General features: G+C 44.3%; 1 protein-coding gene across 1 annotated transcript; it reads left to right on the top strand.

The window, feature by feature from the left end:
- The first annotated feature begins 118 nt into the window (after window positions 1–118).
- Window positions 119–1,051, top strand: LOC131249598 (uncharacterized). Its single transcript, XM_058250398.1, has one exon. It carries the CDS (start codon window positions 119–121, stop codon window positions 1,049–1,051), a length of 933 nt encoding a protein of 310 aa, XP_058106381.1.
- The last annotated feature ends 13,755 nt before the right edge of the window (window positions 1,052–14,806 follow it).

Genomic DNA, 14,806 nt, shown 5'->3' with positions numbered 1-14,806 from the left:
TGAGATCGATCAGTAGAGGCGCAGTCGGCATCCAGTTGAGCGAATGACAGAAAGCGACGAACCTTAGAAAGTCGATCTCTAGGACTTCAGGAAAGAAGTACGGGAAGAAATTGCGGACATGAAGTATAGTCGGAATGCACATCAAAATAGGCCTGAAATAAAGGCATCCCCGTTTGTGGAGGAAGTAATGCAAGCTCGGCTACCGAAACGGTTTTATCTTCCACAAATTACACCTTTCACCGGTAAAATTGACCCAACTAAACACATCGAATGCTTCCGAACATACATGGATTTACATGATGCCTCGGACGCCGTGATGTGTCGAGCTTTTTCCCTCACCTTAGCCGACGTAGTTCGACTTTGGTTCAAACAGCTGAAATCGAAGTCCATTAGCTCGTTTGCGGAGCTCAATGATGCATTTCTCACCAATTTTATTAGAGGGAAGAAGAAGTTGAAGCCCCCTGCGCATCTGAAAAACATAGTTCAAAAGGAGGGAGAGTTACTGAAAGACTACATCGAGCGTTTCAATTTTGAGTCGCTCCATGTTCGGAAACATTCAAAGGAGACAGCACTCAATTCCATCATGCAAGGGGTTAAGGACAAGCCGTTTCTGGCATCTCTAAACAAGAATCCGCCTATGACTCTGGCTGAGTTTATGATTCGGTCGGATAAGTACGCAGATGCCGAGGAAACACGGAATCTGTGTGAAGCCGCCCAGAGCGCGAAAACCTCGGCTAAAGAGTCAGCTAAAAAGGAAGTTGACTCGTCCGGAGGGAAGAACCGCAAGGAAGACCAAACGCGCGATGAACGTAAGTTAGGAAAACGACCCGACTGGAAGTTCTCGGTATACACTCCGCTCAATAAATCACAGGAGCAGGTGTTAATGGAGATTAAGGGTGAAGGATTTGTCAGTTGGCCGAATAAGCCCCGAAGTAATCCGAACTGGCGGAATAAGGATAAATACTGTCACTACCATCGTCATCATGGCCACAATACGAGTGCTTGTTATCACTTGAAGGAAGAGATCAAAAGGCTTATCCGAGAAGGTTGACTCAAAGAACACGTTGAATGAACCAGGACAGCGGAAGAATGCCCGAGTGACAACCGATCCACATAGGAAATCTGGACTATTATCGGTGGTCCCTAAGGCAGAGGCGACTCAAATAATGCTCGAAAAAATCACGCCAGGAGCATCAGTCGACCCGAGTCCGAGATCCTAATCATAGCTCGGCCTTTGAAAGAAAAGAAGAGAGAAAAGTACTGTATCTCGTTCACCGATGAATATGCTCAAGGCATTCATCATCCCCATGATGATGCATTAGTCATCACTCTCACCATTGCGAACTGAAGGGTGTTCCACATACTCGTCGACACAGGATCATCTGCTAACGTACTATTCACTCAGGCGTTCGACAAAATAGGTGTGAACGATCGGCATTGCGGCCGGTTCGTACCCCACTGGTTGGATTCTCAAGAGGACAGATACTCCCAGAATGAATCATTTTACTGCCACTTACTGTTAGAAACCATCCGCATCAGGCGACAGTAATGGTCAACTTTTTGATAGTCGATCAGTCGTCCGTCTACAATGCTATACTCGACCGACCCTCTCTGAGTCTCTTCCAAGCTGTGGTGTCCACATACCACCTATCCATAAAATTTCTGGCTGAGTCGGGAGTGAGAGTCGTCAAAGGAGATCAGCAAAATGCACGGCGCTGCTACGTGACAGCTGTAAAAGCTCCAGTCGAGGTATCCGTGATCGAGTCACTAGACCCTCGGGTCGAAACTCACGAACGAGGACAACCGGTAGAGGACTTTGTCTCAGTACCTTTGGTCGAGATAGATGAATCCAAAACAGTGCGGATTGGCTCGTCTCTGCAGTCACCCCTAAAAGATAATCTGATAGTCCTGCTCCAACGATATACTGATGTATTCGTATGGAGCCATGAAGACATGTTAAGGATTGACCCTTCGATGATGACTCACAGACTCAACATCGATCCGACCTACCGGCCGATCCGACAGAAGCGACGCCCGCTCGGCCTTGAAAGGTATGCTATCATAGAAGAAGAAGTCAGTAAGCTCCTCAAGGCAAAATTCATAGAAGAGATATACTACCCGGAATGAGTAGCTAATATCGTACTCGTGAAAAAAGATAGTGGGAAGTGGCAAATCTGTATTGACTATACCGACCTAAACAAGCCTGGCTAAAGGATAACTTTCCTCTTCCGATGATCAATCAGTTGGTAGATAGCACTGCGGGGCACGAACTCCTTAGTTTTATGGATGCTTACTCAGGATATAATCAAATTGTAATGCATTAATTTGATAAATCAAAGACCACCTTTATCACTGACAAAGGTCTTTTTTGTTATCGTGTGATGCCATTTAGTTTGAAAAATGCTGGGGCAACTTATCAAAGATTAGTAAACAAAATATTCATTTGGCAAATCGGCCGAACCATGAAAGTATACATTGACAACATGCTTGTCAAAAGTATACATGCGACCGACCATATAGTTGACCTGGAAGAAATGTTCCTGATCTTACACAAGTTCCAAATGAAGTTGAATCCGAGCAATGCGCCTTTGGGGTAAGCTCGAAAAAGTTCCTCGGATTCCTGGTCAGCCAACGAGGGATCGAGGCAAATCCGGAAAAGATCAAGGCATTGCTCGACATGGAGTCTCCGAAGACGATCAAAGACATACAAAGGCTAACCAGACGAGTAGCCGCACTCAATCGCTTCCTCTCCCGAGTTACCGATAAATGTCTCTCATTCTTTAAACAATTGAAGGGATGGCAAACAGTGGATTAGACAGAAGAGTACGAAGCGACGTTCCAACAATTGAAGTCTTATCTCGAATCTCCACCTCTCCTGTCGAAACCCGAACCAGAGGAAGCTCTGTTATTATCTCTCGCAGTGTCCGACGTAGCAGTAAGCTCAATTCTGATACGGGAGCACGAAGGAAAGCAGATGCTAGTCTATTACGTCAGCAAGGCACTGTTATCGGCAGAGACAAGATATCCACTCCTGAAAAAAGTGGCCTTAGTCCTGGTAGTCTCCTCACGACGATTTCGGTCATATTTCTAAGCTCATACCATTGTCGTTATAACTGACCTCCCACTGCATCAGATCCTTCAGAAACCAGAAGCATCCGGCCGACTTACGAAGTGAGCAATCGAACTCAAAAAATTTGACATTCAATACAAGCCGAGAGTAGCAATCAAAGGGCAAGCCATGGCCGACTTCATTTCTGAAGTGACACCACAAACCGATCCAATGACTGTGCATGATACCGAGCTTATTGAGGCTACGACAACTTCTCCCGAGTCAGCACCCGACCCAATCCATTGGAAGTTGTATGTCGACGGCTCCTCCAACTCGAAGGCAAGCGGGGCAGGAGTCGTCTTGGAAACTCCCGATCAAACCTACATACAGTATGCCTTATGACTTGGATTTCAAGCCTCAAACAATGTAACAGAATATGAAGCTTTATTGTTAGGCCTCCAACTCGCAGCCAGTTTGGGTGTTATTCATCTCAATGTCTTTAGTGATTTGCAATTGGTCGTCAATCAAGTCATCGGTGTGTATCAGACACGTAAAGAGCAATTGAAAGTGTACATGGAGAAAGCCAAAGAGTTAATCAATGGATTTCAACAATGTGTGGTTACTCGGATCCCTCGGACAGAAAATACTAAGGCCGATCTATTAGCAAAACTTGCCTCAGCCGACGAAGATGACATACCCAGGTCTGTTCCAATCGAATACGTCGCTAAGCTGAGTATCAATGAACCGGTTAGCTTGACCGTACACACAATTGATTCGGAACCTACTTGGCTCGACTCAATCGTCTAATATCTCAATAATGGAGAATTGCTCGACGATTGAAGATCCAAACTTCCCATTACATTATACTCAACGGGGTGCTGTACAAGAAAGGCTACTATGCTCCCCTCTTACAGTGCCTGAATTCCAATGAAGTCGATTACATACTGCGGGAAATACATAAAGGAATCTGTGAAAATCATTCAGGAGGATGATCACTCGCGTACAAGGTCTTACGTCAGGGATACTACTGGCCGACCATCCAGCACGATATTCGTAAGCTCGTCTAGAGGTGCGACAAATGCCAACGGTATACGGCCATTCCGAGGCAGCCCCTAGAAGAGTTGATTCTTATGATCGTCCCTAGCCCTTTGCGCAATGGGGAATCAACATCATCGGACCACTCCCTCTAGGGAAAGGATAGACCAAGGTTGTTGTTGTAGTACTGGACTACTTCACAAAGTGGGCCGAAGTAGAGCCGTTGGCGAAGATAACTGAACAGAAGATCACCAACTTTGTATGGAAAAATATTGTCTGTCGGTTCAGGATACCTTGGACTATTATTACTGACAATGGGAAGCAGTTCGACAATAAGAGCTATTGAGAGATGTGTGATAATCTCGGGATTAGAAATGTGTACTCATCACCCCATCATCCTCAAACCAACGGACAGGTTGAGGTAGTCAATAAGATCATCAAGTGGTATCTCCGAACCAAACTCAACTGAGCCAAAGGAACATGGGCTGAAGCGCTCCCGAAGATCTTGTGAGCATACCAAACCACGGCTCAAACTGCTACGGGAGAGACTTTCTTCTCTCTTGCTTATGGCTTGGAAGTCGTCACCCCAGTCAAGATCGGATTGCCTTCAGCCCGAGTCAGTTCGTTTAATGAGGAGGATAATGACGAACTCTTAGCCCTCGGACTCGATCTTGTAGACGAACAAAGGGAAAGAGCTCGGCTATGAATGGAGGCTCGACAACAACAAGTAACTCGGTTCTACAATGCCTTAGTCAAGGTCAGGCATTTCTGAGTTGGAGACATGGTTCTCCGAAAAATGTTCCTAAATACCAAGGAAGTTGGTGCAGGCACACTGAGACCCAATTGGAAAGGACCCTATGTCGTTTCAAGCACCATCCGACCTGGAATATATCGGTTGAAAAACCTAAATGGGCATTTACTACCTCGTCTCTGGAATGCCGAGCATATAAAAATCTACTACCCTTAGCTCGGATTAGTTAAACGCTGGGGAAAACTCAAAGATGACAAGCATGTAAACTGAATCAAAATAAATAAAAGAAAACTAAAGTTATATTCATTCATCAGTGTGTTTGTTACATTGAGTTACATTTTGTGTCAGCATTACATTGATGGAGTAAAATGGTTAAGGACAAAAGAAAGATCGACAATAATGTGCAAGCTTCTTCCTCAGCTGTAGATACCCTCGGGCCTGCCCCAGAGTTCGGAGTACTGGTGTGAGTGCTAAAACTGAAGCTGCAAGGATCATCAGGGGCTAACTCAGGAGGTGGCTCAGACTCAGCTACCACCACTTGGAGCAACCTCAGCAACCTTAGGAGCTACCTCGAACTCGACCTCGATACCAGCCGCAACATCAGCAGACTCGGCAGCCTCGGCCTCCGGACCTTCAGAAGTAGTGGCATCATCATCGAATCCCAATAGATCAAGGTTGGGAAAAGATTGCTTCATCACCTGGATACAAGCTGTGTACCCACTCTGATACAAGCGATCCCTCTCATCCGAAAACTCTTAGGACTCAAGGAAAGCCTTTACGACTTAGTCTTTGGCCTACTTGGCCTGATCTTTGTCCTGCTTAGTGGCTGCCTCGGCTTCAACCTTGACCCGCTTCAGCCTATCTTCGCAAGGAGCATGAGCCATATGAAGTTGCTGACTCTCCTCCTAAGCCTTTTTCAGCAGCAAGGCTATGCGGGCACACTCAGCCTTGGCATCTTCAGCAGCTTTTCTGGAAAGACCCAAGTCGGCCGATAGTATGCTCGCCTGAGTAAGAGTGCCTTCGAGCTGCGTCTCCAACTCCGCAACTCGTTTCTCAGTATTAGTAAACTCCGAACTTGCCCTAAGAACGTAAGGGGCAAATTGCAAAAAGAAAACTTGAGGTCAGAATTAAGTTGCCGAGACAAAAAGGAAACCACTTAAGACGACAAAGATTAAAGACCTTACCTCGAGCAGCAACTTCGCCGCGTGAGCAAGAACCCGCCTCGAAGGGGAGCTGCAAAGGCCGGCATAGTCCTTCTTCCCTCCATGAGAGATGGCCGATGGGACCATGGCCGACACATCTCGCAGAAGGGGAGAGGGCTCCTGTTGAGTCATCTCCCCCCCTGAGGTCCCCCCTCTAGGTTCCGACACCCGCTCTGTAACGAGTCCTGGCTCAGGAGCCACCTGAGACTTGGTAGGAACCGCGTCCACCTCTTCCGCCCTCTCCTCTGGGTCAGAGAGTACGACAACGGTCGGGGCAGAAGCGATCGGGGCAGAGGCTACCGGGGCAGATGACTCCCTAGCCTTTGGAGCTGTCTTGAGCTTCTTCGAAGGCCGATTCTTCGACAGAAGTGCCACCTCGGAGGAGCCTTCATCTTGGAAGCTGACTTAAGAAGGGGCCGAGTCTCAGCAATATCTGCATCAAGAGAAGTATAGAATTGGATAAAAAGTCAAAAGAAGTGCGTCAAAACAGATAGAGAGTACCTGTCAGGACCGAGTCTAAACCCGATAAAAGAAGACGCTCCAGTTGAAGAAGTGTCTTCCAAGACCGATCCTCCTTAGCGCCCACAGAGCCTTGATCCGAGCTAGGGCTTCAGTGTCTAGCTTTGGTCTCTTCTTGGGGATATCTGCAAAACACACACGGTCAGACTCAAAAGTATCACAACAAGAAAATATAGAGAAAGGACGTGCCGAGTCACCTGCTTCAGAGAACGCCCAAGGAACACGAGGTTCGAAGAGCCCAGACTCGGTAGTCTCTCAGCGACCGCACGCCCAAAACCACCTCTCTCTCTAGTGTTTGTTAGAGGTAGGTGGGTCGGTTATCAAAGGACCGTCCTTGTTCTGCCAAGCGCACAGGAAGTATCAGTCTGGCTGTTGAGGGTTTGCCCGTACTTCGTATAGATAGAGGAACTAGTCGATAATCAGTGAGGGCTATTCTATCTCATCCCACAGTACCGAACACACGGACAAGTTCCTCCACCCGTTCGGAACTATTTGCCCGGGAACGATCTGGAGTCGGAAAAGGAAATCCTGAGGAATGGGTTGAAGGGACAGATGTAAGCCGTATTGCATGGCGACTTGAAAAATAATTCACTCGGGAGGGGATGACATAGAATAACTGAGTCGGGGACATGATTCCTGACTCGGATTCTGTCCAAGTTTGCATCAGTTAATACTGAAGGGACAGGACCCCTTTGTTCGTCTCCAGTCACCCCTCCCTCGGCAGCCTCCCCTTCCTTGTCTACCGACTCAGCGACCCGAGCCGATCTCCTAAGAGGAACCAACTCAGTGGTTTCCTCAAATTCCTCATCCTCTTCCTCCAAGTCATCCCAGGAGGATTAGGTCTCTTAGGGGCAGTCGACAGTGACACGCCACCGCCAGAAGGATCTGCTGAAGCAGGACGTTCCGCTGAAGTTCCAGAGACTCTTTCAGAGAACTGGAAAGCTTCATTGGCACCAATCACCATCTCCTCAGCAATGAGGGTGATTCCGAGACATTCCAGAGATGTCTCATTTCGTCCTCATCACCGAAAATCCCTTCCCAGGGACTTGAAGGACCACGCATTGCCATTAAGATTGAAAAGGAAAGGGAGGGAGAGAGTTAAAACTCACCTGAGAGGTGAAAAGCACATAGACGGAGAAGTAAAAAGGGGAAGGAGAATAGAAATAGCGGGGAAAATGGCAACAACGAAGAAGAGAAAACGGGAGAAGGAGCAGACACATAAAAATGGGGAAAAGGCGTCCCACTCCTCCTTTTAAAGCCCTACCATGTGGCAGAGGCATTTAAGGAGGAGTCGAATCAACGCTTGTTTCGACTCCCCCGCCCGACACGTGGCGCACGCCGACTGACGCAAGTAACGCCCTCGACACGCGTCCGATGCTCTTAAGCGAACGAAACGTTCTAACGGTTGTCCGCTCGTGCGACCTCGAGCATCGAACCGACGCCTGTTAGGGACGTCATAAGAAGCATTAAATGTTCCATCATAAACTCGGTCTTCGATGCAAACCAACTTAGAAACTCGTTACTCCTTAGTGTCAACACGGCTGACACAAGGAGTAAGGGGACTTACTGTTGGGGAAAAATACGACAAGTCTGAAAACCTGGTTATGGAATGGACTAACTCTACTGACACAACCCGAGGATCTGAGGTAACGGGTCCGACCAAGGCAAGACAATAAAGCCTAAAGGAGAGACTTAACTCGGATTGCAGAAAATAAATTTCGACGGAGAGATAAAGAGTCAAGAGCCATAGACCGGATGTATAAGACACATAAAATTGTCTTGGATAATGAGCCAGCAACGTTTAAAGGGGATCAACTAAGGTCCAAAGGCTAGAAGTCGCCCGATCGATCCGAAAACTGACTCATATTAAGTCAGTTGTAGTGCCGATTATCGGAATAAGGAGTATCGGTTATGAGCCGACTCTGTTTCATTCGATAGAAGATAAGAAGCCCTGTCCTTGCAGCCAACCAAGACTCATCTATTACTAGAGTCGGTCAAGGTCGAGCCGAGCAAAGAAGAGATGGTATAAGCATGAATACCGTCCCGAAAATCTTGTGAAAGGATTCCCAACTCCGATAATCTTGGGATCGGGAAGCATCTGTAAGCAGATTGCAATCAAATCAAATCTCTTAAGATTGGGGAGAGAATCCCTGCACGGCAGGACCTCTCACTCCTATAAAAGGAAGACATCTCTAAGATCAAAGGTACACAGAAAACCCTTCTAAAAACCCTTCCTACACTGTCCAATCACTGACTTAGGCATTGGAGGGTCCCCAGCTCTAGCCAGGGTCTCCTTTGTTTCATCCTTGTGCAGGCGGTAGATCAGAAGGAAGGTCCACCAGTTTTTTGCATCAACAATTATTATTTTATTTTTTTTCAGATCATTTTAGGGCTGATCATATAAACAACCCCATTCCATGCCAACAATCTAATTCAAAATCATAATCCTCGGACCCTTAGCCCAACCTAAATCCTAAACACTAAAGCCTAGCCTAGCCTTGGGAAAAAACTCATTCAAACCAGTCAACTCAATGAATCAATTCACTGAGTCAACTCACTCCAGTCAGCCTACCCATTCCATATACTCAGGTAGCTCACCTAATCAGACATTGAACTGGGTCGAGCCAACCGAAAAAAGAAATACAAACAATAGTGCAACCTTTTTTGGAGCAACCCAACACATGTAAGGGGATCCCACCTACCAAAGCAGGAGGTCCAACACCTTGGGGCGCCTCCCACGTGGTAGGGCTCCTACCTTAGCAGAAGCCCCCCATATGTGCGTTGTCCTCTCCTTTTCCACCTCTGTTCATGTGGCCCTATATACTGACTCTGGTACCCTTCCCCTTTATCCATATTTATCACTTCATCAACCTAACCAATCCATGAGATGTTGCCATATGGCAATCTCAAATCCAAGTCATCCAACCCTTTTGCAACCTTGAACCTTGTTGCAGTTATAAGAAAAATTAAGTTTGGAGGCTATAAATAGCCCCCTTCTTTCAGGTGCTATTTAGTCCTTTGGTCCTCTTATGATAGGTGTGGCCCAGTGCCTTTTTGTCGGGACCCGCCCGAATGACTGTACAGTTTAGTCCTTCTTGAATGGAAGTGGGTGGTACCGTTCCCCTTTTAAAATAAATAAATAAATAAAATAAAATAAAATTTGGAGGCTATAAATAGCATCATCCCCTTCTCATTTCAAAATCTACTAACCATCGAGAAAAGCTTAAGAAATCCCTTAAGCTTCTTAGCCTAGCCATCCATCCCTCCGACAAGGAGAGAAAAGAGCCATATGATAGATAGCCTAGCCCTTGTCTAGCCTAACGTACTCATATCTCTAGCCTCTTAAGCAATCCAGGTCCTTATCCAAGTTACTCAATCTAATCCTTGCGACATTTTCGTCCACCCAACCATACAATTTATAAACCAGATTCATCAACTCACATCTTAGCATTATGCAATATATACTCCCTTCTCAATCCCCATTGCTTATCTCATTCTTTAGCATTGCATTACATAGCACTAAACACCCGGTCAGTCCAAACCTACGCGAGCTCTGTAACTTGTCGACATAGTCGGATTCTGCCCATTAGAAATTTAGAATGATTTGGCCTCATGCATGATGAGTGAGCATTCAGGGCCGGTTTATCTATCCAAAACTCTAGCCTATTAATAGTGTTGCATTTAACATAACATTATACACATTATTGCATCAATAGTGCATGAGAACTAAATCCAACCTTCATATCGGATCTTATAAAGTATAGACCTTCTCTCTCTGTAACAGTGGTCGCTTACTTCGAATCTTTGACCGCAAATCAAGAAGTCATCCTAAGGGGCACCAAGTATCTTCGGATCCTCTTCCTTAAAGTGTGTATAGGTTTAGCTGACTATAAAGGCGAAGTAATCGGTTAGTGACGACTTTGGTCAAATATAACACTATTTCAAACATACAAGCGTAAAAAGCCCTCGTAAGAGACAACCAGTATAAGTCACAAGTCAATTCCGTTCGGGATCCAATTGTACACAAAAATGCCGACTCCATTGAGGATATCATAGTCCAACTAGTCATGACTCAACTTGAAAAATAAGATCTCACAAATTCTTAATGATCGACATTTATTGTGTACTTGCATCCAACATTCATCCTAACTCCCAAAAAAATACCAACAAAAGAAAAATAAAATATATGAAAATTAATAAGAACCATTGTGTCCATTCAAGCAAGATATTCCTAAGCAAATCCCTTCCTCTATAACCCAATTTGAACCCGATTTCAAACAATCATGGCAAACTACAAGGAAGAAAGAGCTCTCCCATTCCCGACTCTAGAAATGCTTGAGGCCACTCTTCCGCAATCACATCCGACAAAACTAGTGCAAGTTTCCTACATCCAGGAGCTAGCCCAAAATACAAGGATCATGCAAGAATTGCTTTTCCAATTTGTGCAAGACATAAACGGGTGAAACCTCCAAGATGGACTAGCACAACGGCAACATCCATAAGCTTTCGCACTTCTTTTAGCCTCCAGTTCATTCCAACTATAGTCATCAGGATTCATGCAAGACTTCTGATACCCTCCCAATAAAGACCTTTAGCTAGAACAACCCTCCACGTAAGGGCAATTATTCTCGTACCATCCCACAAACGGGAGCCATTTCTAATCAGATTGCGTAATCAAGATTCCCAATCAATTCCAACATCCCCCTAACGGGAATTCCAGTCAATTTCAACATCCTCCTACAACTAAGGTTTCTTTACAATCTCCCTTCTATAATGAGAGTAATCTCCTCCAAGTCTAAGTCATAGGGGGGCACCAATGAGGCTAATTATTATAAGAGGATGGTAGTTCAAGCCTAGCAATGACAAAATCCCTCATATTCAATCCATTCAAAATTGAACAAATCTGAAAGCAAATGCGAGATATGAAGATGAAACTATAGAAGCAGCGTTGGGTGGATCTCACATCTACCAAGTTTAGAAACTTATGTCCCTTTCTTGGTGTAAAGGTACCTCCAAACCTTGAGATATCAAATTTTAAAAAAGTATAATAGTACATGGTGTCCTATAAACCACCTAAGAGTATTATGTGGAGGGCTTGATACCATGACAAGAAATGATGAAGCATTGATACGTCTATTTTAGAAATCCTTGAAAAGCAACACATTAAATTGGTATACGTAATTAGACTATTATCGAATTAAAACTTGGAAACAACTTTCCCAAGCATTCGTTGATCGTTTTGCATACAATCTTAATGTAGCGCCCCAAATGGCAGATCTTGATGCCTTATGAAAGGGGAATGATGAATCATTATCAACTTACATTGAACGGTGGCAGGCCATGGCCGTCAGAATGAAGTCACCCATCAACGATGAAGAGAAAATCTCCATGATCGTCTACTCGACAAACTCGAGTATCTCTGGATACCTTGTTTCATATCCGTATGCCAAACTCATCCACGCCAGAGAACAAGTCAAAGCCAGAATAATGGCCCAGACGATCTTCCCTTGGTAACCTCATTAGTCTTCCCCGGTACAACTAATAGCGGAAGAAAGACCCATTGGATATAAAAATGGTACCGGAAGTATTCCCATCCTCCATTTAATATTTGAAGAAGACGATCTTGTTGCCTCTACCAAAGGTGCACCATTCATTCCTTAACAAGGACAACTACAACATCAGTAACAACAACTGAGATGAAACTTGCAATACCCTAATCAATTTTAGCAAATGGGCAAATGGTCTGAAAGTCCAGGCAGTTCACACTAATAAACTGAACTTATGGTGAAATGTTAACATCACTAGTCCAGGAGCAACTTCTTACCTCGCTATTGCCAAGACCCCCATCGAACCCTTTGCCGCCAACTTATAATGAAAACAAGTATTATGCATACCATCAGGCTAGGGGTTATACAACGAACGTTATTTCACCTTAAAAGACACATTCCAAAACTTAATCGATCAAGGAAATTACAATTAAGACTTCTGACGCAACTACCAAAAATGCTATCCAGAATCCTCCACCACAATATCAAGCCGGTCCTAGTACATCGGGTATGCATACCATCAATATCAAGGGAAGAATCTCATTTCCATCCATTCTAGTTTATTTATGCCATCGACTCTCGTTCGGAGTTTGTGTCTCTCGTTATGCAATGGGCACCCTTAGCCAACCCAATCTCAAAGCTCCCATCTTACAAGGGGCACCCTTAACTAGTCCAATCTCAGCGCCCTTCATTCTGCAAGGAATGCTTGCAATTGTCCTCAAATTCCAAAATTAAGAAGATCTAAACCTCAAGTGGACCACACCATAGAAAAATAGTAGTGATTGAATGTCCACCATTAAAATCCTCCCAAGGCCCGGTGTAAGTTTATTTGCCCTCCAACTTGTTCATAAGTTCAACAGATGTGGATGGAGGGAAAATAAAATATCATCTTGATCCAAAACTTCTTGTGCCCAAAGAAGTTTTTAATGGTGAGCGTTCAATCAACATTGTTTCCTATGATGTGGTCCACTTGAGATTTGGATTTACTTCATTTTTTAGCTCTTACCATAAATGATCCAAAAAAAAAAATGGATGGACCACATGGATGAAACACATACATCATGGCGGGGCCCACAAAACATCGAGCACTAGCCATTGGCTAGTGGCAGGGTCACTAGCCAATGCGTGCCTGAATCGTGAACATTGTTTCCTATGATGTGGTCCACTTGAGATTTGGATTTACTTCATTTTTTAGCTCTTACCATAAATGATCCAAAAAAAATTAGATGGACCACATGGATGAAACACATACATCATGGTGGGGCCCACATAACATCGAGCACTAGCCATTGGCTAGCGGCAGGGTCACTAGCCAATTCGCGCCTGAATCGTGCAAATCACGTATGAAGGATTCTTTAACGTAGGGTCCAATCTTGCGAATAACGTAAGAAGGATTCTTTAAAGTAGGGTCCACCTCGATCCTAAGCGGTTGGGATGCTGTCCTTGTGCTTCCTACGGAAGATTTTGGACTTTCCCATTTTTATCTTTTCCAGTGAAATATATTACTGTCGTACCATCGAATTTAATACATCTCTGTCCCATCCACATACATCTATCAATCATATTCATTCACAATGTACTACAATCTTCTTGACAAAATAATCATAACACATCGATTAATGGACCATGATGTCTTGTATTAGCAAGATATTGTATCGTTCATCCGTACGCTCACATGTATATCATGCTTGTGGACCAATGACATTGAAAATGGATGGGTCCCACCATGATGTTTGTGAGAAATTCACTCCAATCATCCATTTTTTGGCATCATGTTAGCATGTGGGACATTTATAGGGTTACACATTTGAAAAAAAATGGGAATTTCTATCCACCGTTTGAAACATTTATGGGGTTGCACAAGTCTTTGATGAGGCTATTAGTTTTGGGTTTAAACATACTAATATTTTTATATATTCAGTTCATCTTAGCAACTATTTTTGTATTTTCAGTTCATCCCCGGTGGAAATGATCTTATGAATGGCACGGCTGGATGACAAGTAACCATCACTTCACCCAAGGGAGGTTTCATTGGTAGGCATTTTCCTATCCACAATTTCATGTCGTGTGGCTCACTCAGGCTTTGAATCTACCTCATTTTTTATCTCAAGTGATATGGAAAAATGGATAGATGGGTTGAATTTCTTATAAACATTTTTTTTTGTGAGAAATCCATCTCGTCCATCTATTTTGTAAGTTCATTTTAGGACATGTGGCTAAAACTAAGCTAGATTCAAAACTCAAGTGAGCCAAAAACATAAGAATTAAACATCCACGATTGAAATATTCGGGAGGCTAAAGAAGTTTTGAATTATGCTAATATTTGTATTTTTAGTTCATCCAAGTAGGTATGCCATTATGAACGGTATGGATGGCAGGTAAACATTAAACATCACTGTCTACTCTAGGCATGTTTCAATCGTAGGAATTTCTCTAACCAACGTTTCCTTTAGTACGTCGACTTGAGTCTTAGATCCGCTCACTTTTGATCTTATATCCTAAAATGAACTCACCCAACGGGTGGACGGGCTTGATTTCGGATGCTGATTTCCAGCTTTCTCGGGAGTTCCTGCCCTTGGAATCTAGGTGGTGCCATTGTGATGTTTGTGAGAAATTCACTCCATCTATCCATTTTGTGAGCTCATTTCTAGACTTGCAGCTAAAATTGAGCCAGATCCAATACTCAAGTGCGCCGAAAACTAGG

Source organism: Magnolia sinica, chromosome 6 (assembly GCF_029962835.1).
Source record: "Magnolia sinica isolate HGM2019 chromosome 6, MsV1, whole genome shotgun sequence".
In the NCBI taxonomy this organism is placed as follows: Eukaryota; Viridiplantae; Streptophyta; class Magnoliopsida; order Magnoliales; family Magnoliaceae; genus Magnolia; species Magnolia sinica.
This window is presented reverse-complemented; position numbering and strand designations above follow the sequence as displayed.

Coding starts and splice junctions, on each gene's coding strand:
- LOC131249598 (XM_058250398.1), top strand. CDS start 119: ATGAAGTATAGTCGGAATGCACATCAAAATAGGCCTGAAATAAAGGCA.